The sequence below is a fragment of the Psammomys obesus genome, unplaced genomic scaffold (assembly GCF_907164565.1).
Source record: "Psammomys obesus unplaced genomic scaffold, mPsaObe1.curated_primary_1811, whole genome shotgun sequence".
NCBI lineage: Eukaryota > Metazoa > Chordata > Mammalia > Rodentia > Muridae > Psammomys > Psammomys obesus.
Genome location: NW_026590062.1, coordinates 6450505 through 6473320, shown reverse-complemented (window position 1 = coordinate 6473320; position 22816 = coordinate 6450505). Strand labels below are relative to the sequence as shown.

Genomic DNA, 22816 nt, shown 5'->3' with positions numbered 1-22816 from the left:
AGCATCCTTCCGGGAGAGGCAGCCGAAGCCCTGGAGCACAGTTCCAGGCGGGACCAGCCCTCAGAGTCATCCCCAACTGTACCTGGAAGGAAAATCCTGCTACAAGAACACAGCCAGGCGATGTGACGAACACTTTTATTTACAAATATAATTAAAAGCCCTGACAGTTAATCATGCTCTTCCTCGGAACCTGAAAAATGTTTTTTTTTTTTTTTTTTTTTTTTTTAAGTTTTTTTTTTAAGGTGCATGCAAAAGGAGTAAAGCCTTTTTTTCTTCATCATTTTTTATTGTAAGAAAATACACAGTTTGAAAGGATGAATAATGCAATATTTATGACCAAAGATAGGGGGCATGGGTAGGGGAAGGAGAAATAAACAGAGATGATCGGACAGAAAAGACATTGAACTCCAGAGACTGACCTGGAAACCGTGGGGAGGTGGGCGTGGGGTCGGGGGGAGGAACAGGAGGAGGAAGTAAAAAAATTTTGATCAGAGAAACAGTTAAAATACAATATGAAAATAAGCAATTCCTCTCCTTAGATTCCCTCTATACACAAAATACATGATTTGCCAAAGCCCAATTTTGTGCTACTGGGATTCTGTGAGCTCCTTAAGTGTATTCGCACCGTCTGCAACCGCAGAGGATGCCGGGATACAGTAGACCAGGCTGACAGCAAGGCAAACTCTTGCCGGCAGATTCTTAAAAATCACAAGATCTCTTCACCCCACCCACCCACCCGACCCCAAAATAGTAATAATATGTTACCACTCCATATGTACATCACAATTAGTTCCTGTAAAATGTATCAAATTCTCAATCTTTAATAAAACTTTGTTTTTTTTTTTAATTCCTGATGAATAAATACCAAAAAAATAAAATAAAATAAAGTTATGCAGCAGCTGGTTAAGGTGTAAGGCTGCGGATTTTGTGTCTCTCTCCCCCTTGGCATGTTTTGTGTATTTAGTTTTCTTTCTTTAGGTATTTGCTTGTTTATCTGTTTTTGCTTTACTTTCACTGGTTGGTGACAATGAGGGATTGCTCAAAGCAATATCCATCTGTGTTCCATCGCCGTTTGTTGATTGACAGACCCTAAAACCACCTCCGAGGTTTTCACCAGAACATCCGTGAGCCACATTGTACTGCCGTGTGGACGGTGGACAGTAGGGCAGCCAGGTCGTGGCCAGCACTGAAAGTTGACACGGGGGAGGAAAGGGCCCCTGATGGAGTAAGAGTAAACAGGCACTAGTGCGACACGATGTCAGGAAGAGTGAGAGAGAGAGAGAGAGAGAGAAAGGGGGGAGAGGGAGAGAGATAGAGAGTGTGTGTGAAAGTGAGAGCAACGCCCGTTAAAATGGGGAATGTAGTTTTGCAGGGTCTGAATTTTTTGTTTTCTTTTTTTCTTTTCTTTTCTTTCTTTCTTTCTTTCTTTCTTTCTTTCTTTCTTTTTTTTTTTTTTTTGTAAATGGCAAAAAAATTTAATCTCATCTATAGTCCTCCTTAGGAAAATCTAATGTCACCAAATTCCCAAATCCCATTCTGAGGCTCTCCATGTCAAAAGTCTCCGTCTCTCGTTCTTGTCTTTCCAGGAGAATCTTGATCCTCTCACTGCGTTCCTTCTGCAGGGCGGCCAGCTCCTCTTCAATCTGCACCAAGCATAGAAGTGGGTCTCAGGGCCAACGCTCACTCCCACAGCCATGAGGGGTCCCTCCCCCTCCCTCCCACAGGGGAGTAGGGAATAGCCTAGACCTGAGAGAGGGGAGCCCAGTGATAAAGTATCTCAGATTTAACCCACTGTGCTTCAGACTTGCTGGGGCTAGGAGTGGGGTGTGGGTGTGGGGTTGGGGTAGAGGTGGAGATGCTCTCTGAGCCCAGGCTGATGTAGGTCAGTGCCCTCCCCCCGGCGCATGAGGCAACTGCTGAGAAGCCCAGAGAGCTTGAGCACAGTGAACCCTGTGTGACTGCTGTGGAGGGCCTCCTGCAGCCTTAGAAATTTGATGCTGGAGCAGTGGCAGGGACAGCAGGCTGCCGTGCTGCTTGGGGAGAGAAGGTGAGGGCGAGCAGAGAGCGGGGTCACCAACTTGAGGTGCTGCGTCTATGTGTGGGAAATGTGTGCCCACATGCACCTGTATGTGACTGCGTGGAGCCCAGAGGTCTGCTTTGGTGTCTTCCTTGGTCACTCTCCACCTTGTTTTCTGAGACAGGGTGTTACTGAACCTGGGGCCTGGGTTTCAGCTCCCACAGGCTATCCAGAGTCCCTGGGATCCTCCTGTCTCCGCCTTCCCAGGGTTATGACTTAGGGTTACAGGTGTGCTGTCCAATCCAGCGCTCACATGGGGGACTAGAGAGCTAAAATCAGGTCCTCGTGCTTTCCCAGCCAGCGCGTCGCCTGATGCGTTGTGTGTATACACACAGGCCCAAGCTTGTGTTTACGTGGAAGCCAGAAAGCAATGTGTACTGCTCCTGAGGTGCCACCTGCCTTGTTTGTTGAGGCAGGACCTCTCAGTAGCTAAGTAGGCTGGGCTGGCCAGCCAGGGGGCCGTCCGTCGCTGCCTCCCTGTGCTGGCGTCACAAGTGTGCACCACTATGTCTGGTCTTTTACAATTTTAATGTAGGTGTTTGGGATAGCACTCAGGGCCTCATGTTTGCACAGCAAGCACCTCATCCACTGGGCCATCTCCTCAGCCCCGGCTCTGAGATGCTTTGTGACACAGCTTCTAGCTGACGTGCCCTAGAACCCTGCCTAGAGCAAGGTCTAATTCAAGCAGGGCCACATTCACTATATGTGGCAATACTGACCTATCTTCAGTTTCTTTCTTCATAAAAAAAAAAAAAAAAAAAAAAAATTTCTATTTAATTACTTATGTCTGTGTTTAGGCATATTCATGTGCATGTCATCTGTGGAGGCCAGGAGAGGACGTCAGAGCCCCTAGAACTGGAGTTACAGGAGGCTGTGAGCTGCCTGATGTGGGTGCAGGGAACTGACCCCTGGTCCTCTGGAAGAGCAGCAAGTGCTCTTACCCTCTGAGCCATCTCTCTAGAACCTCATTTTATTTCTTATTTAAAAAGCCCTGCTGGTAATTTTTTTTTTTCTGGAAAAAATTCAAATCTCATTTGATTTTTTTAGGCTCCTGGGCAGCCATGTAGGCATCCCATAGTTCTTTTGAAGTGATGTCATTCTGCTGGTTAAGATGGTGGAATCCCTAAGCAGAACCTCAGGTGGCTGAATAACATTCCTGAGCCATGGTGTCCCAGGTCAGGGGGATACTGCCTGCCTCTCTTGGATACCAGGGCTAAGGTGACAGTCTGATCCCTGGTCACTAGGGAGGGCTCCACACAACACCACGACCCTCCCGGCTCCCAGGAACCTTCCTACCTTTTGCTCAAGATGAGCTCTGCGTAGAGATACCCTCTGCTCTAGCTTCTGTAGCTCACGCTCGTGCTGGGCCTCCGTCTGCATCTTGATTTTGCTCTGGTAGGCGTTGAGCAGCTCCATCTCCTGCTGGAGCTGTAGTCTCAAGGCCTGGCACTCCGCCTCTTGCGCCTCATCTAGCCGCAACTGTGGGTACAGAAGACACACGCTGTCATAAGGCAGTCCCTACTGCGTTGCTCTGGGGCGACTGGGAACAGTCTCCTTACTCAGACTTGGGTGGAAGGACAGAAACACACGGACACTGTAATTTGGATTAGCCCCAGTGGAGTCTGTCTGGTCGGCCACAGGATTCTAAGAACACATTTCCTTCAGTGCAGGGCTCAAGATCCTGGGAAGGCTGCTCACTCCAGTGGCAAAGCTTGTGGGCTCCGGAAGTGCACACTGGTGAGCCCGAAGCTAGGCTCTGCCACTCCAGGGTGGCATTTTGCTAATTATCTGGCCTCCTTTAGTCTCATCTCTCTCTCTCTCTCTTCAAGAAAACAATAGTTCCCATTAAGTTTTAAAGGAAAGACTCTATATAGGATCCCAGACCTAAGATTCCACATGTACTACAAGGTCCAATAAACAGCAGATGTTACATCATTTTGGTTTTGACAAGACTGTGTCCATATTTAAACACCTTTAACTATAAAACCATGACACCATTTAGACATGCTTAGTACAACAGAAGTAAATCCAGAGTCATGCAGTGTGAATGCCATGTCACCATAGCTGTTATGACCAAACACTTCCTGCTGGCTATGGCTGTGGCCACACCTGACATCTTTCTAGCTGCCAATCCAGAAGCCCAGGGTTCAAAACCTCACCATTTGAGAGCATCTGGAAACCTCGGGAGACATATTTAGCGTTTAAAGCGATGGGATCTAGATAATGCACGCAGCCTGGCGCAGTTCCCTTTGCATCCAGGCGTGTGCATCTGCACTTTACATCTGGTACCAAGATGCCCGGATCTAGTGTGGGGATGGGCTAAGCCCACCTGCAGGGACTTGAAGGCCAGAACCCAGAGATGCTTCTGTGTCAGACCACGAGCAGAGCACAGATTAGGTACTCTGTCATAGGTTTGGGTATGTCCCCACAGCAGCCCCTCAGTGTGGCTGGGACCACTGAGGTCAGAGCCCCTGAATCGGACAGTAAGGCTACCTAGAGTTCCTATGCCTCTTCCCATACAGGCCATTTTCCCCAGTGTCATCTTCAGCTGATCTAGGCCTGTGACAACTGACAATCCATCCCACAGCAGGAAGTGATTCTGGAGATGTTAAAGCTACTTGCAGAATGTCATCTTTAGTCCTTCTGTGGGAAATACACCATGGAGTTAAGGGGAAAGTGTGTTTTCTGAGTCCCAGCCTATGCTGTCTATATTAGAATCCACTGGGGGACACAGGCGGGGTTGCTGCATACACACAGTCGGTCTGCAGCTGGAACAGCTCACGGATGAGAGTGAAATGTGTAGCTCCCAGTGAGGACTGCTAGGGATTTTCTCCTGATCTGGGAGGCTCCTTCCCAGGAACCTTTCTCTATTCCTATGCATCACCTGCCATGAGCCTGGGTAAGCGGCTGTGAGTTCAGATGTCCAACGGGCAGTGCTGACCTCAAAATGTCTCCAGCTTCCTCTGAGACAGGGTCTCATGCAGGCCACACTGGAGCCAGCGCCTGTAATGCAGCCAAGGATGACCTTGAACTTCTGATCCTTCCTCTATCTCCAAAGGGTGGGGATTACAGGTGTGTGCACGGCCATGCTGGGATTCTAGCAGTGGGGTAGCAAAGCTGAGGACTTCCTGCATGGTAGACAAGCCCTCTGTTAACCCAGCTTGCAGCTTTTGTTTCTGGCGTCCAGCTATCCTCAAACTCCACTCTGTGCCAGCTCTGACCACACAAGTCCATGTGCTAGAATCCACAGGCGTTCCAGATTTTGGAGTTTTTTTTTTTTGTTGTTGTTGTTGTTTTTTTCACTCACAGTCACACGTGCACTCTAAGGTTTATAACAGTGTGAGTGGATATCATGCTTGCTTCTACAGTAGCTTAAGAAGAGAAGGAAAGGATGTAAGGAGTGTGCAGTGTAACTCAGCTCATGGCCTCCTCCTCAGGTGAATCCAAACCTTGCCTCCCCGAAATGCCAGAAACTGGAGTGCTCTAGCCCCTAGGCCATGCCATCTGTCTATGCATAAAGTTTACTAGGGCATGCCGGGTCTATCTCAAACACACACACCTCATTTCTGGCTGCCTCTGCAGAGGTGATCTGGTGAGTGTGATGGACACCTCGTAGTCCACATGGATTACATTTATGATCTGTCCTTTTTCAGAAAAATTTTAAAAAGTATCAGCTCTTCCCCAGAGCAGTAGCTCATTGGAATGGCCTTCCTTCAGTGTGCCTCTGGTTTGCCCAGGTAAATAGGCATTCACGGCCAGTACGTAAAGGGTTACACCTGACCCATGGCCCGAGGCCAGTGATGGGCAGCTGTGACAGCCAGACTGACTCACCTCTTCCCTGTTCCTGCTCTCCTTTGCACTCCTTCTCCTTTGTCTGCATAACACAGTCACTGGACCCTTGCTGCAGAGCCAGGAAATGCCGCAGGTGCTATGAGTACAACTAACAGGACTGGAGCCAGGCTGGGGTGTGGGCACGTCGATAGAGTGGGACAGCATGAAGCCCTGGTCCTGTCTCCAGCCCTAAATAGACAGGGTGTGGTAATGAACACCTGTAATCCCAGTGGGAAGTGGGGAGGCAGGAGGATCAGAAGTTCGAAGCCACTTTTGGCCACATAGTGAGTTCCAGGCCAGCCGGGGCTACAAGAGAACCTGTCTCAAAACACCAAAAACCAAGACAAGAATCCTACCCAGCACTATCTGACCCGTCCTCCACTTACATTACTCACACTCCGGTTTCTGAGCATCTTGGTGAGATGTTCTTACGTGACCTCACGTCCCAGGAGGGTTTGCCACCATCGGCTGCCTCCTTTCTTGTGATTCCTTGTCTCTGTCCTTGACTTGAGACACTGCATACCCCTCCCTGTGCTTTTCACCCCACTTTGCTTCTTTCCCAGCTGTGTCCTGCCAAGCAGGACCTTATGAAATTCGGATGCCCCAGGGCCTTGGCTGGGGCCCTCTCTAAACTGCTCTTTCTATGACTATCTGTCGGGCAAATGCTGGCAAACCCTGGGATACATGGTCCAGACTTGCTTTGGGGAGAGGAAAGGGGAGGGGGGAGGCTAGCCCTCCTGCTCTCCCTCTTGGTTTATCTGCTTATCCGCTGGACAGCTTCACCTGGGTTGTTTCGCAGACCCATGAGTTCTAGGTGACCACTACAAACTCATCCTTCCTTCCACTTCCCCAGCCTGTCCCACTGCTCTTTTAGAAAACTGTCACTGTCACCTACTATTAAAATCAACCCAGAGACTTGGATCTTTTCCCAAGCTTTCCTCGTCATCTTGACCCTCACCGTCTTGAACATGGCCACCTCTCCCTTCATCCCTGTGATGCATCACTACTGTCTTACCCTTACAGCTGGGCAAAAGCAACACCCCTTAGCGGCCTCCCAGCGCTCTCACCATCTCTCGTGCCGTTCTCCGCATGTCTCAGAGGGACGGTCCCCAAACAGCAATATGCCAGCTCCCCTACTCTTTAGTGACAGTGTACTGTGCTGAGGCTAAGGCCTGCAGAGCCGACTGTGACCTGCCCCCCGACCCCCGTGCAACCCTCCTGTCTTATTCCCAGGCAAGACCCTCCCCAGCGCTCCGAATTCCAGACAGAACTGATGCCTTCGAGCTCTTCAGAAGGGCGACTGTTTTCCCCCTCCCGCACCGGGGGCTCCTCAGCCTAAATGGCTGTGGTGGTAAGGCTGCTCCTGCCATTCCAGACCAGGCTAGCCCTTCCGGTTCTGCTGCTGCCTTCTCATTCTTGCTCTACCCCATGTGCAGCAGCCCCCTTTGATGTTGTTTCCACCATTATCCCAGGAGGACCAGGTTGGGGGATGACGGGATATTCATCATGGTATTCCAGGATGCCTGGGTCATGGTGCAGATACTCATGAACACCTGCCAATGGATGGATGAATGGATGAAGGCATGAGGGCAGCAGCGCCCATCCTCAGCTCAAGAACATGTTTAAGCCTCTCCCTATTGGCAGAAGCCTCCTCAAACCGTCCCCTCCGCTTGCTACATGTCTGTCTGCCTCTGCTGATGAGGATGGGAAATGTAGTCCCACATGCAGTTTCTTCTTCTTTTTATGGGCACTCTTTATTTTTGAGACAGGGTCTCATGCAGCCCAGGCTGCCACTGGCCTTGAACTTATGTGGCTGAGGATGACTTTGAACTTCTGATCCTCATTCTCTACCTCTCAGGTGCAGGCATCGCAGGTGGGAGCCACCATGCCGGTTTATGTGGTGTGGAGGGTCAAACCCAGGGCCCCATGCACGCTCGGCAAGCATTATACCCACTGGGCTGCAGCCCCATTCCTTTGAAGTCCGAGAATGTCTAGTCCACTGCTGTACTGTACTGACTAAAGCCATTGTCCAAAGCGAGGAGGTCGCCGAGGCTTACTGTTCTCGTGGCTCCTGCACATTTGAACCCTCCTGTGGGAACCATTGCCCTGGCATCTGTGACTTGTGCTTGCCTGGCCCCTCCTGATCTCTGGGTACTCATCCTCTTTGATCTATGTCTCCTCAGGCCTTCAAATGTGGACAGCTACTAGTTCCTGTCCCTGGCCCGCTTCTCAAACCCCACCACCTGTCCCTGGTAGATTCTGCTTACTCTTAAAAGTTACAGCTGCCTTCACAGGGCAAAGGCATGGGGCCTTCTGTCTTCAATCCTGGCGTCCCTTCTGACCTGTAGATTTCAGTATCTGCGTCTCTCCACATGGACGCCCACAGGCCTCAGGTGCCATGGCCACCTTGTGCAATTACCGTGCCCGTCATCTGAATTCACCCGCCTCCCTCGACTCTCCCAGTCTCCTGACAACCTCTCAGTTCTCTCTGCTGCTCTAAGTGTCCCTCAAACCATGCCCAGCCCTTACCACATCCATGTGCCTGCCTCTCACCTGTACTGTGGCAGTACTGTACTGTGAACCCAGGCTTCATGGCAACTACACACCAGACATCAGAGTCACCTCCTGCTGGGGGTTCTGTCCCCCACCCTCTTAACCCCCCCCCCCATGTCACTCCCTGGCTGCTGTAGCTGCTCAGGCTGCTCACTTGGTCTCAGACCCTTTGGGGCCTCTGCATCTTTGCAGACTACAGCCTTAGGTGGGACTAACGCTTCTTTTCGGTAAACCGTTGGTTGCTAGGGCCTTTCGCTGTGAGATGACATCGTTCAATCACCTGACACACCCCTTCTCCAACCTACCAACATCCTCCATGTCCTAGGATGCCTGGGACACAGTGAAGAACACAGGGCTGGCCCGAGCATAAGACAGGAGGGATGCATGGGGGTCCCAGTCCCCCCTTCTCTTTCCTCCTTCTGCTTTTCCTCCATCCTTTTCTCCTTTCCTTCATTCCCACCTTCCCTCCCTTATTTTCAGTGCTGGGGGCCCTCCATCAATGGTCTACTGAGGAGTTGCACCCCCACCTTTGTTTTGCAAGACTACATCTCGCTAGTAGCCCAGGCTGTCACAATCCTCTTGCCCCAGTCTTCTGAATGTTGGAATGGCGGGTGTGCGTCATGGATCCCGGCCCAGTCCTCTTCCTTGCACTCTGGGCTCACCCTCCAGCTCTGAGCCCCAGATACACACTCTCCTCATTTGGACCCTTGCCCATGCAGGCCCATGTATTTTGATGGCTTCCTTTTAGGTCTCCAGCTGTTCCTGGGCCAGCTTCCCTGCTCCTTTTTGTCCTTCCAAGGCCCTGGGTACCCGAACAACCAAGTACTCAGTGTGCTTGACTGTTACCGCCCAGTTGATCTGACTCCCCGCTTTCCCTGACACAGTGTGAGGCCCTGCCTAGCTCCATGGTCTCTGGGCCCAGCACAGCGCTGCACACGGAAGCTTGGCCAGAGCTCATTGAGCAAATATGCCTCTCTCTGTGCGTCCCCTCACTTGACAGGAGCTCTGCTTGGAGGCAGCAGACATTTGTTGGGTGGTGATCAGTAAACCTCTGATGAATAAGCATACACATACACATGCATACACACACACACACACACACACACACACACACACACACACACAAACGGTATCCACCCCTCCCCCACTCCCTGCATGCCCAAGGCTGGACTGGCTCTGCTCCTTCAGCTCCACATTGTAAGATGTGTTCCAGCGAGTATCCTCTACATGGGCTCAGCTGTACTCGGCGTCACGTCACTTTCCTCCGTTCCTCGGGCAGGGAAGAAGCCAACAATATATCCTAAACCAATATATCCCGGAAGGTGCTTGGGAATGAAAGCCGAATCTTGAGTTTTCTTGAAATCCCAAAAGCTCTCGCAGCCGTGGTGACAAACCTACCCACTTACCGCTTGAGAGGCCATCATCTCGTTTATGCTCTGTTCATACTGCTCGGCCAAAATGGCCAGTTTCCTCGTCTGCTCGTCCTTCAGCGTCTTTAGGATTGTTTTGTGCTCGTTCTTTGGAGTGACTTCCAACTGGTGATTTTTGAGTGCTTTGTACTGTTTGGTCTGTACTTTGCAAGTGTCCTGAAACTGTTTTTTAATTTGCATTTCCATGGCCTGGTAGATTAAAAAAAAAAAAAAAAGTGACAGAGAAAGAAAATATAAACAAGTCAGTCCACACGGAAGTCCTCAGGTTACATGATAGCCACCAACCAGTATTCCGGGTTTTGTTTGTTTGTATGTTTTTGTTTTTAAAGATTTATTTATTATATATACAATGTGTGTTTTGCATGTATACCTGCAGTCAGAAAGGGGCACCAGATTTTATTTTAGATGGTTGTGAGCCACCATGTGGTTGCTGGGAACTGAACTCAGGACCTCTGGGAGAGCAGACAGTATGCTTATCCTCTGAGCCATCTCTCCAGCCCTTTGGTTTGTTTTTTAACAGATTAAATGGATGAGGTGATTTTGAACTGACAAATGGCTTAAGGAAAAAAATGGATTATAACAGAATGACAGTTCGTTAGCAGATTGTGGAATACGACAAAGTTTGTTAAAAAAGCTGGCAACTGTTTCCCTGCGTCCCTCCAAGTCTTCAGTGGCCCCTGTTGCTTGCTGTTTTTTCCTCTCTGGGTACGTGTGTACACAGCCATGTATACACTTTCTCCTCTCATTTCCAAGTGAGAAACGGGGTAGCTGTACAGCCAGCTCCCACTGCTCTGGCTCACAGTGTCTCTCTGAGACATCAAAGAAGAACGCCTGACAGCAGCTCACACCCCAACCCATTCCTACTTGGTTTCAGTAGAAACTGAGAGAGAAAGGTGACTTTGGGTCTTTGGATCCACTGAGTCTGCTTTCAGGAGGTGGAAGTCACATCTGCACTCTGGCACGTAGGCAGAGGGGTATATGGAAGGCACAGGCCACATGCTCCATGTCACTTGTTGAGCACTCATGGCTTCTGGTGGCAGGGGTCATGGATGTGCCTGGGGTTTGCCTTGAAGGGACAAGAGCCAGCGTGATTAAGGGCAGCCTGCATCTGTACTGGCACTGAGGCTGGCCTCTTTTCCTGACATGTGACAGTGGCTGAGGACACAAAACTTGCCACCTGGTGTGATGCGATGCAAGAACTAGCTGGAGGCTGCAATGGCCAAAGGGTCCCTCCATTTATCCCTCTCTGCAGCCTGGAGAGCCAGTCCTGATGCTCAGGCCCACAGCGATTTCAGGGCTGTAATTTTGCTACTGTTATGAATGTAAATATCTGTGTTTTTTTTTTTTTTGGGGGGGTGATCCCTGTGAAAGGGTCATTTGAGAATCTCCTGAGCTCTCCTTGTTCACTTTAAAATTTTTAGCTCTATTTTATAGACATGGGTGTTTTGCCTACATGTATGTCTATATACCATATGTGTGCCTGGTGCCCTTGGCAGCCAGAAGAGGGCATTAGACTGCCTGGAACTGGAGTTACAGATGGTTGTGAGCTGCCAAGTAGGAGCTGGGAATTAAACCCAGGATCCCTGGAAGGTCAGCCATCTCTCCATCCCTTTTTTACTGCCTTTCAGAGCGGGGGTGGGGGGCGGGGGGGTGGGGCCGGGGGTAACCTATGGCTCAGGTAGGTAAAGTACTGAACTACAGGGAGGGCCGAGGCCCCTGTAGCCAGCAAGTTGTAGAGCAGCTTCCCAGCTGGCGGGAGGCGCCCTGGATCCCACACCTGGAGATTCTGATATTGTGGAGTGGGACACAGACATGCCGCTGTGGCCCACCTGTCTGTGAGAACGCACCCCGGGAGCGGGCTTGCTGCCCTCTTACCTTTAAGTTTTTCGGCTGTTGCCGAAGCTCCATGACGTGCTTCCGGTGCAGCTCCCGCTCCCGCCTCTTATTGTACTCCAGCTGGTTCTCCAGCTCCGTCTGGTGCTGTAGCCGGATCAGATCCATGCGGAGCTTCTGCAGCGTGTGCAGCTGTCTGTACTCTAGCTCTCGGGTGGACTCATCGTGCCGGATCAGCATGGCGTGCTCCATCTCCTTCTGCGTCCTCTTCTTATTTAGTTCCTGCATCCGGGGGCAAAAGATGAATGGAGAGAGATGAGCGGAGGGGAAAGAGGCGGGGCTGGGGGGCGGGAACACGACACAGCACGGTGAGGGACGGCTCTTAATTAAGTCCATTAGTGTTTGCAGCATGACTTAATGAGATCAGAGGGGCAGCCCCTGGGGTTTTTCGTTCTGTGATGAGGTCACCACCCACAAGGTGGAAACTTCCCAGCAGTCATAACTGCGCTACCTGGGAAATGGGGTTAATGGGGTTAATCCCACCTGGTTTTTCCTGCCTCATAGAGGGCCTGTGGGTCTTCGGTGACATGCTAGGCTTCCGTGTGGTTAAGCCAGGGGCTCCCATACTGACTACCCATTAAAATCATGTAAGGACACACACCCTCAGATTCTGATAATCGTCTGGGATTGGGATCCCCTATTTCAATTTTAAAGCCTTTTCCAGATGACTCTGTTATATGACCACTGTTGAGATCTCCAGGTGACTCTGCTCTGCAACCAGTGTCGAGAACCAGACTAAAGCACCAGAATGTCTGCATTGCCTTCAGCTTTCGGGGGAATACCCTGTTTTCATATATAACAGAAATAGGCCAATTATCTATTTTTAAAAAGCGGAGCTTAGGGCATGCTGGGAGAAATTGGAGGACACCACTCTCCCCTTTCATCTTTCCCACGGCAGTCAGTCTGATCATTTCTAGATCTAACCACTTGCTGCTTGTCAGTTTTCTTTTTTTTTTTTTTTCCGGTGGCATTGGGGATTGAACCCAGAGCCAGGCACAAGCTAGCTAAGTGCTCCAGACTGCTGAGCCACACCCCCCAGACCGCTTAGCCACACCCCCAGACCACTGGGCCACACCCCCAGACCACTGAACCACACCCCCAGACCTCTCTTGGGTTCTTTCTATTCCTGTCCTGTCTGGTTCCTTTTACACCTTCCTTCCTTGGAGGGTGAAGGATCAACCAGAAAAACAAAAGGTTAAATAAAAACATTTTTACCAACTAACCTGAGACTATTTTTCACCTTTCCCAACTGGGGATTGAACTTGGAGCCCTGGGCTGGTTGGAGAACTGAGCTCCATCCCGGCCCCTTGGGGGCATCTCCTAAATGCGCACTTGCAAACCTCTAAACCCTGAGCCCCGGATTCCTGCTAGTGTTTGCTAAGCTTTGGCCGCTGCCCTCGACCTGGGGGACACTCTAATGGTGAGGTAGGGTAGACGCTTGTTGAAGGAGGTGCTGGTCTCACAGGTGACCGGATCCAAGGTGGGCGAATGGCCTAACCTGAGCCAATCTATTTTCTCTCCTAGGAATTTGGAGCTGTGACTCAGGGCCAGTTGTCTCTGTGGTGGCTGGAGTGACGGCACACACAGGAACTATGGGGTGGTCATCTGCTATGAGGGATGACGTTTAGATAAAGCTAGACTTCAGAAGAGAGGGAAAAGGGGGAGGGGGAAGAGGGGGAAGGGAAGGAGGGAGAGACGAGGGAGAGAGGGAGAGGAAGAGGGGAAGAGGGAGACAGGGAGAGAAGGAGACAGGGAGAGGGAGAGAGAGAGAGAGAGAAATGGATGCAGTGAGTACGTTGTACCCATGTCTTGGCTGCTTTTCAGTCCATCTCTATGTCCAGCTATATTAACTTCTACTGAGGTTTTTGTTCTGTATTTTTTTGTCCCTGAGATAGAGTCTCACTAGGTAGCCTAGGCTGGCCCAGAACTTGCAACTTAGACCAGGCTGCCCTCACAGAGATCTGCCTGCTTCCGCCTCTTGAGTGTTGGGAACAGAAGCGTGAGCGGCTGCACTAGCTGCTGTTGAGTTTTCTTGGTGCTGTCTCCCTGCCCAAATAAGTTCCAGTTAACATGCAAGCAAGACAGTTCATAACCAGTGCAGGCAAATAGGCTCTGTACAAATTTAAAAGGGGAAAAAAAAAAGCAGGGCTACGGAGATGTCGCTCTGGAAAGGAGGTGTGCTACGGAGTTTTGGGAAAGGTGTTATTGGCTGAGAAGGTCAGGGTGGGAGAAAGCTTGGAGGTGAACTTGGCAGGAGAACAACCTCTCGGCATTTGTGAGGAGAGGAGAAGATACAAGGGGTTTGCATCTGCAGGGGTGTTAGTAAAAGGTGGCTGGAATTATCCTGCAGACACACTGGCCTTCCACCCATAACTTCTAGCATCGTCATTTTGCAAGCATTATTGCAAAAGTGGCATGAATCAGGTACTGAGGTAGGCACATGGGATGGAGCTTGGACAAGGGCATCCCTGGAACTCATTTTAAGTGCAAGAGTAGTTACTGTGTAAACATTGTTTAAATGTTTCAATTCCTGAAAGGGAATTCTGCCAGGGCCTCTTTCTCTGGCTCCTCAGTGTTTCTATTGTTTTCTTTTTGCCTTTCTACAAGGACCACCAAGTGTCTTCTTTAAAAAAGAATTATTTTTTAACATCTATGAGTGTTTCCCCTGAACTGTATATAAAACACAAGTGCTGAAAGAGCCCAGAAGAGGGTGTCAGATCCCCTGGAACTGGAGTAAAGATGGCTATGAGCCAGTATGTGGGTACTGGGATTCAAACCCAAGTTCTCTTGAGAAGCAGCCAGTGCTCTTAACTACCGAGCCAGCTCTTCAGCTAAAACTAAATATCTTCTTTCAAAAATCAGTGAGTGGCACCACAGGAAAGTGGCCCTCGCCACAGATCAGGTGATCAAACCAAGAATTTGGAGCGTGACAAGGAAAGCTCAGACTGTATCGTGAGCCCTAGTGCTGGGCTTTACAGCTCTAACGAACTCCAGGAGCCCAAATCAGAGAATAAAATAAAAGCCACTAAGCAAGCTTTCCGTGGAGATCATGGGCTTCCCTTCTTGAGTGGAGCAGCTCCAGGTGCTGGGGACACCTGCATGGGGTGCTCTGGGTGCCAAGACTGTCTGGGGGCTGAGGGACACCTGCATGGGGTGCTCTGGGTTGTGAGTTCTTTGGGAGTCATCCAAGCAATGCTCAGGCGAGAGTCAGCTTTGGTCCTTCTGGTGACTCGCTGTCTGTGGCTTTGGCAAGCTTCCCACACAGGCAAGGCCCCTAATGCACACTTTAGTTGCTTCAGGCATGAACTCAGGACCACCCCCCCACCCCCACCAGCACAAACAGTGTTGGTGAAGATGAAATGACTGAAATGTTTCAGAATGTAACTGTACGTCATTGGTTTTCAGTTCTCAGAAAGGAATAAATAACTGGAGTAGAATAGCTTAGACTTGGTTTTTACAAATTATTTAGAAGATGTAAGTATGAAAAAAAAATGGTTCTGGGTTGCAGTTTCTAGGCTGGTCCCTTCATCCTGAGTCCTGTGTCTGAGTTGGTGAGGTGTAACATAGCCACTTGACTATAGCAGATCAAGCTCTGGGGAACCCTTTTACATCCATCTTATCTTGAGTCCACTGCCACGTCGATATGACAACATGCAAAGTGCTTTCACTTTTCTCTTTTATGTGGGAGTCTTGCCATGGTGCCCAGGCTGATTTCCAACTCCTGCACCCAAGCAATCCTCCTGCCTCATCTTAGCCTCCTGGATAGTGAGGACTTCGGGTATGCCCCATCATGCCTACCTCTCAATTAAACACAAAAAACATAATTTCATAAAGCTTAACTCTAACTGCATCCCTGTAAGGTGACAACCTTGCAATTACATATATATGAATGACACACACACATAGACCAGGCTGGCCTTGAACTCACAGAGATCCCTCTGCCTCTGCCTCTGCCTCCTAAGTGCTGGGATTAAAGGAGTGCACCACCACCCTGAGGACTCCTTGTGAAGATCTTCATATATAACAATGAGGACTGGGAAACTGAAGGTCTAAGATCACATACTTCTGTGAAGTTAAATGGAGGCTAAAACTCTGGGTCTCCGGTTTGCAACATTTCTGTGAAAAGACAGCCAGTGAAGTGCGTCTTCCTGTATTCTATTTTTTCCGATCTGTGTTAGAATGTTCTAGACACTGGTAATACATTATATGTTAGAGTCATGAATGTCTGTGGCTTGTATAAAATCACCAACATTGTATAAAATCTGTAACATTGCTGACCCAGCCTGCCAATGCCCTCCAGGTCCACATGCTCTGCCAGAGGGGGGAGGCAGAGGCAGCCATCTCCCTTTCTGCTGGGCACAGGCTTTCCCACTCCAGATCTTCTTATGAGATATTCCGAGACAGAATCTTCCTAAGTTGCCTAGACTGGCCTCCAATTCATGATTCCCCTGCCTCAGCCTTCCGAGTGCTGGGGTTATAGGTGTGTGTGCCACCCATCCCTGGCTTGGAACTCAAACTTCACAGTGGTGCTGCTGTTGGGTTGTGTATTTAGCAATTTCTTAGTTCCAGTTCTTGGGTCAGATTAAGAGGGCTCAACCAGACTGCTGTTCCTTTGTGTCTGCTTCATGAGCTAACGGGAATGGGATTTCTGAGAGTGATGAAGGAAGTTAGGCTCGCTGGTGGAACTACAGACGCCTAAGAGGATGACATGTGTCTGTCCATCTATCTGTTGGTCTTGGTCTATCTGTTTGTTTGTTTTTTGTTGTTGTTGTTGTTTTTTTTTTTTAACAGTTCTGTAGCCTGAACTGTCCTGGACTAGTTTTATAGACCCTGAACTGAACTCACGGTGACCCGCCTGCCTCTGCCTCCCTAAGTGCTGGGATGACAGGGGTGTGCCACCCGGCTCTATCTGTTCTATGGTTTTGATTCTTTGTGAGTGTGCATGTGTGGATGCATATGGAAGTGAGTTCTCTCCTTCCACCATGTGGTTTTTGGGGATCAGTCTCCGGTCATCAGGCTTAGCAGCAAGAGCCTTCACCTCCTGAGCTGTGATATGTATCTAAAACTTTGGTCGAGAGGCTCGACGTCTGAGAAATAGCTATGAAAGCATGTGTGCATGGAAATCCTCAGCGATGGATTTTTTTTTTTCCTATAGTGCTGGGGATGGAACCCATGGCCTCACACATGCTAGGTGTGCTGTCTACCACTGAGGCACATCCAGGGATACTAAAAACATACAAAGGTGTTCTCTGTAGTATTGCTGGTGACAGTCACATTTCTGAAGATGTCCTGAGAGGAACAGCATTAGATAAGGATCCCGTGATGCTGTGGGGAACAGGGCAGTGCTCCATGTGTTTCACGGTGAATGGAGAAAAGCTAAGCAGAACAGTGCAGTGAACATCTGGGATTTCTGCAATGCCCCGCCCCAGCCTTCCTCTTCTGCTTGGAGAAAGGACTCCATCTTTGCTGGAGTCATGTTAAGGATGGCATGTTACCCACTCAAGTTCTCGCTCTCCTAGGAACTGAGTTTGGTACAGAAATGATACATTAGCGGGGTGGGAGGAGGCACTGCCAGAGGAGCACAGCCCTTGCCTTTTACTTCAGGGAATGTGCTTTTCCGGCACGTCTCCTCACCATTCCTGCCTCATTCTATCACCTCTGTTACCTGCCCCTCATCCTCCCAGTTAGCTCTGGGGCTGGAGAGATGGCTCAGTGATTAAGAGCTTGCTGCTCTTGCCAAGGACCTGGGTTCAATCCAACTCTTAAGGGACACACTACCCTCTTCTGGTCTCTTTACACAATGCAAAACATCCAGACACATAAAACAAAAATAAGTAATTGTTGAAAAATGCCATCACCATGCTTATGCCAGCCAGAGTTTGTTCCTGTTGCAGATAATGCCGCAAAGTTAAAGTCATACATAAGACACAGGGGAAAAATGTAGAATGATGTGTGCTAAATGAATGGTTGGCTGTCTTGGGGGTAGAAACTGGATGATATGAAGTTAGGAGGAAAGGGCAATATTGATCAAAAGCCACAAACTTTTCATTATGCAAGATGAATAATTTTTGGAGCTCTGAAGGACAGCATGGTAACAATAGCTTGCCATGTTATATCACAATGTTTGTCATGTTATATTTGTAAGGATGGACAGAGATCTCTTCACACAAGCAGAAATACAGACTTGCACATACTGCATACACACCTATACACTTACACATAATGCATGTACATATACATGATACATGCATGCAATAACCATGCACATAGTGAATGTACATGCATACACAAAGCCATGCATGTGCACATGGACACCACGCAAGCACACACAGGGAGACATAGGCACACATTGCATGCAATGCACAGACATACAAAGAGCAACCCTACAGGGCTGATGGATACGGTAATAAATTTAAATATGCTAACTTTACAATGCACACTATGCCAGAGCATAGGGTTACATGCCTTGAGTGCACACAGCTTCTACTCATAGTAAAAAAGAACTTTCAGATCACACTTTATATTTTTTTTAGTGTTCTTGCTGCTTTTGTAACTAGAAAAATATAAAACATTTTCATTAAAGTGTTTCTAGGAAAAATAAAACCTAAAAAAAGAAAATGTGAACTCATAAGAAAAATAGTCTTGTTTAGCTGGTTGTGTGTGTGTGTTTTGTATGTGTATCACCTGTGAGCTGTGCCCTTGGAGGTCAGCAGAGAGCACTGGGTTCCCTGGAACAGGAGGTACAGGTGGTTGTGAGCCATGTGAGTGCTAGGAACTGAACCTGCGGCCATCACAAGTACAATGAATGATTTTAAATGCTGAGCCATCTCTTCATGAATATAGTTTTTTTTTTTTAATCATGTTGGAGAGTAGCCACTTTCTATAACTTTTATTGATGATAACTGACCATTTGGCTTCAAAATTTTCCTAAAAATCTGCTACTGGAATCATAGTAATTGTCAGGTGAAAAAAATATTTTATTTCTAACCAGCAATGGGGCTTTTTATTTTAATTTTAAAAATGTGTGTATGTGTATGTATGTACATGGCACGTGTGTATGTGTCTGATGTGCATACATGTATGTGTGTGTGTGTCTGTGAATGTGAGTGCATGCCATGACACACATGTAGGTGGAGGTCAGGGTTCTCCTGTCTCTATCTTCCTCCTTTTTGTATGAACCACAGGAGCACCAGGATTTTAGACATGCGTGTACTATGAGTCCGGCTTTCTGTGGGCACTGGGGCTCTGAACTCAGGTCCTCACATTTGCACAGGCATGAGGCATTCTTTATGGCACCTTCTCCCATATTTAATTTTTGCTTTCTGACAGATTCAGAATATTCACTGCTTAGTTAATTTCTCTCTTGAAGCTTCTAGCTTGACCTAGATGTCTCCAAGTCTCCAGTCGTTAAGGAACTCGATTTTATCCCCATCTCTCCTCTCATTGGCTGCCAGGACCTGCTCTTGTTCCTTTTATTTCTTAAGTCAGGGTTTCGTGCAGCTCAGACCAGCCCCAGATATCTCCTGAGTGCTGAGTTGAAGGTGTGACCCATCACACCCATTTCTGTGCCGCTGGAGGTGGAACTCAGGGTTCTCTGTGTGCTAAGCAAACACTACCAGCTGAGCAGTCCAAGCCCCGTTTATTCTGTTTGAAATCATGATTCAGACCCAGCTGTCTTTTGGAACCTCCCACCACCATGTTGTCCGTTCCCCGCACTTGATCTCTTTGCTTCTAGTCTCTTCTCTCTAAACAGCTTTTCTCAAATATTTGTTGTCATTACTGCCCATGGAACGGACCTTTCTAGCTTTTGTCTCCTCTGTTTACTCATAGCCCTGACACATCACTACAGCTCCACTGTGTGTCTGTCTATGGCCTGTGGCCCAGCAATGGTCCCCACATCATCACAGGATCTAGACGTATCTTCCCATCCCAGAACCCATTTTCAGCCCCTTGGGGTAAGCTTGGACCTCACTAAGGACTCAGGCCCTAATCAGACCCTGTGTCACTCCAAACCAGGCCCCTCCCTCTCAGCTCTCCTGTTTATCAGATCACTGTCCTGAGCAGAAATGCCTATCCGTTTCTCCTTCCCAGAGCTCAAAACATAAACACAGAGCCTGGCTGGTCTAGAATGGCTGCTGGCGAGCAAATTCCAGTTTGCTTTGCTCTTTCTTCTAATTGGAACGCTGCTGCGAGCACACCCGGCACTCAGCAGGCCGAGGCAGGAGGACTGGCAGTGCAGGTCAGCTGGCCACACAAGGAGAGCCACTTGCTCCAATTCCTCTCCTGTTCATGGTGCCTGAAGTGGGTCTGTCCCTCTTGTACACAGGGGCTTTTTTGGAACCATGAATATTTTTACCATTGGCTCAGTGGCATGTCTTTTCATATTAATAATGATTTCCTGACAGACTGATGTGCCTTCTATAGCCTCCATCTTACTGAAGGCCAACGTGCCTACCTAGTCTCCCAAACTGGGCGACTGGCAGTTATCACCATAACTATTATTATTACTAAAGTTATGGTTATGATTGTGTGCATATGTGTGTTTGTATGTGTGTGTGCATAGTCTCTGTCAGACAGGGTCTCTCACTGAACCTAGAGCTCCCTCCTTAGCCTAAACTGGATGGACAGCGAACCCCAATCATCCTCCTGTCCCTGCCTCCCCAGTGCAGGGACAACAGATGCCCACTGTTGCACCTGGAGTTTTACGTCAGTGCTGGGATCTGAACTTGGGTCCTTATGCTTGTATGGCAAGCACTTTAGTGACGGAGCTACCCTTTAGCTCCATCATCATTATTTTTGAGACCAGGCTAGCCTCAAACTTGTGATCCTGCCCTGCTCTCAAGACCAGAAATCACTCTGGACTCCTCTGTTTGAAAGCCCTGTAGGAAACTGGTAAGGATTTAGTAGTAGCTGACTTTAGGAATGCGCCTCTGATAGAACCTCCCCTTTCTGTGCTATAGACTCTGGGCTAGAACTCACAGAGGAAGCTCGTCTGCCTCCCTCCCTGCTCTTTGCCTCTCACTGGGGCAGCCTGGGTTTCACACTGGTGCTTTAGCTCTTCAAAGCAAAGCTAGCTTTCGCCAGGTCAATCCCCTGCCTAGAAGCCTCTGATGGCTGCACTGCCTTCAGGGTCCAGCCTGAAGGCCTCATTTTAAATGAGGTCTTCAGCCTGCTCTGGCCAGCCCCCTTCCCCCTCATTCCCAGTCTGCCTTCCATGTAACCCAGATCTCTGACTGCCCGAGAGTCTCCTCCAAGCCCATGTCTCCAAGTCTCAGCGCCGTGCCCCCATTAGTTGTATGCCTGTCACTGCCACCCAGGCAAGAGACTGACATTAGCCTGTTATGTGTGTTTCCCTTCTCAGGCTTTGGCAGTCAGGTGCTGCTTGGTAGCCCTGGTGTCTGCCACAGACAGAGCCTGGCACAAAGGGGGCATCCAATGACGAGTGTGATCATGGTGATGCGTCATTTAAGTGTTTCCCGTAGAGTCACAAAACTCAGGGCCCAAACAGGCAGGCCTAAAGCTCAAGTTTTCCTCTCTGCTCAACCTCCCACTCTGGTTTGCATGGGAGTATGCACAAGCGCCTCCATCCCAACAAAGCTTTTCGTCTATTTAAGGCTGATCTTTACACTGCAAATGGCTTTCTCTTATTGAAGGTAACTTTGCTCCCTGACACGTTTTGCATGTGACTCTGCTACTGTGCTAAGGGCTAAGGACATAGGAACGGAGGAGACAAACTCCCCCACCCCACCAGTGCCCCTCGGAAGGCCTCAGCGCGACAGATAGATACCTCCCGAATGTTCTGCTGTTCCACCTCATGGCGCTTCATCATTATTTTCCGCTTGAAGAAGCGGCAGTTTCTGTCGTAGTACAGTCTCTGTTGAGTGAGCAGGTGGGCTTCCTCCTCGGCCTGCGTATGCTGCAGGTTTTCTTTATGCTTTGATATCCGCTCCTGCTTCTCTTTCTTGGGTGTGCTGTGGTCCTCATTCATTTCCTTAGAACAACGACAACACAAACACATCAAACTGCACGGCACTGAGGAACAGGATAAAAACAGTGCGGATCTCAGTACAGAAAGGCTTTGCGGTGCATAGCCTCTGCCCACCGTCCCCTCCCCCATTTGTATTTTACCCAGTTACTTGAGTGTTAAGAGAGGGATATTTAAGAGAGAAGAGCTTGTCTTGCTCTGGCTTCGCACTCTCAGAGATCATTTATTCAGTCATCAACCAATGACTCTAAGCTCCAACCATGGGACTAGTAGTTGGCAAGAAGAGATCATGGTGCCTTGACCCTCAAGGGCCAGACAATCCACAATCAAAGACAGACTTAAGAGCCATGCAAACGACTGTCAAACCTGCCTTCAAGGGAAGGACTGGAGTCCTCAAAGGGTATTTGGTGGAAAGCATTTGACCTCAAACCACTATGCTGACATTTGAAGAAACTGGTGAAGTTAACTAGGGGAAGAGAAGAGGAGAACTATTCTGATATTGCAAATGGACAGGGCAGCCCGTGAAACACTCTTAGTGTGGAGTAGAATAATGTGGTCAAGAGGTAACAGGAGGTGACAGCCTGTAACATCCAACATGCCACAGGCTGCTCAGGCCGATGGATACTGAAGCCTCGTAAACCTGGAGTTGGTGATGTTTTCACCCACTTCTGGGGTTGAACCCAGGGACTTGATTGAACTCAGACATGCTAAGCAAGAACTCTAGCAATGAGCTACACCCCTAGTACACCAATGATCTTCGGTCGGGGGGGGGGGGACTCCACGGGGGAGTGTCACAGTGAGAAACCAGGATGCGGGCTGCAGTGTGGAGAACAGCACAGGGTCAGGGCTATGTCTGTGGAGGCAGGTGGGAGTCTCCTGGGAAGGTCAAGGCAAGGGAACAGAGTGGCTTGGACCAGGGAGGAGGTGGAAGACTTCAAGAGAAGGGGGAGGTTTCAAAGTCAGGAAGAAGTGCTGCGGAGGTTGCGAATTGGAACTCAGGGAGAAACAGATTCGTGCTTCATTTGGGATCAGAGGGTGAGGGAGTCA

General features: G+C 49.1%; 1 protein-coding gene across 2 annotated transcripts in view; it reads right to left on the bottom strand.

Annotated features, from left to right (window-relative positions):
* Positions 1 to 737: 737 nt before the first annotated feature.
* Positions 738 to 22816, bottom strand: part of Taok3 (TAO kinase 3) — a 168492-nt gene continuing 146413 nt past the window's right edge. For both annotated transcript variants that reach the window (XM_055605744.1, XM_055605745.1), the window contains 5 exons: positions 21572 to 21775; positions 11767 to 12006; positions 9868 to 10080; positions 3374 to 3556; positions 738 to 1643 (listed from right to left, as the gene is read on the bottom strand). In XM_055605744.1, coding sequence (XP_055461719.1) covers positions 1482 to 1643; positions 3374 to 3556; positions 9868 to 10080; positions 11767 to 12006; positions 21572 to 21775 — 1002 coding nt within the window. In that variant the 3' untranslated portion in view covers positions 738 to 1481. The remainder of the gene's footprint in view (positions 1644 to 3373; positions 3557 to 9867; positions 10081 to 11766; positions 12007 to 21571; positions 21776 to 22816) is intronic.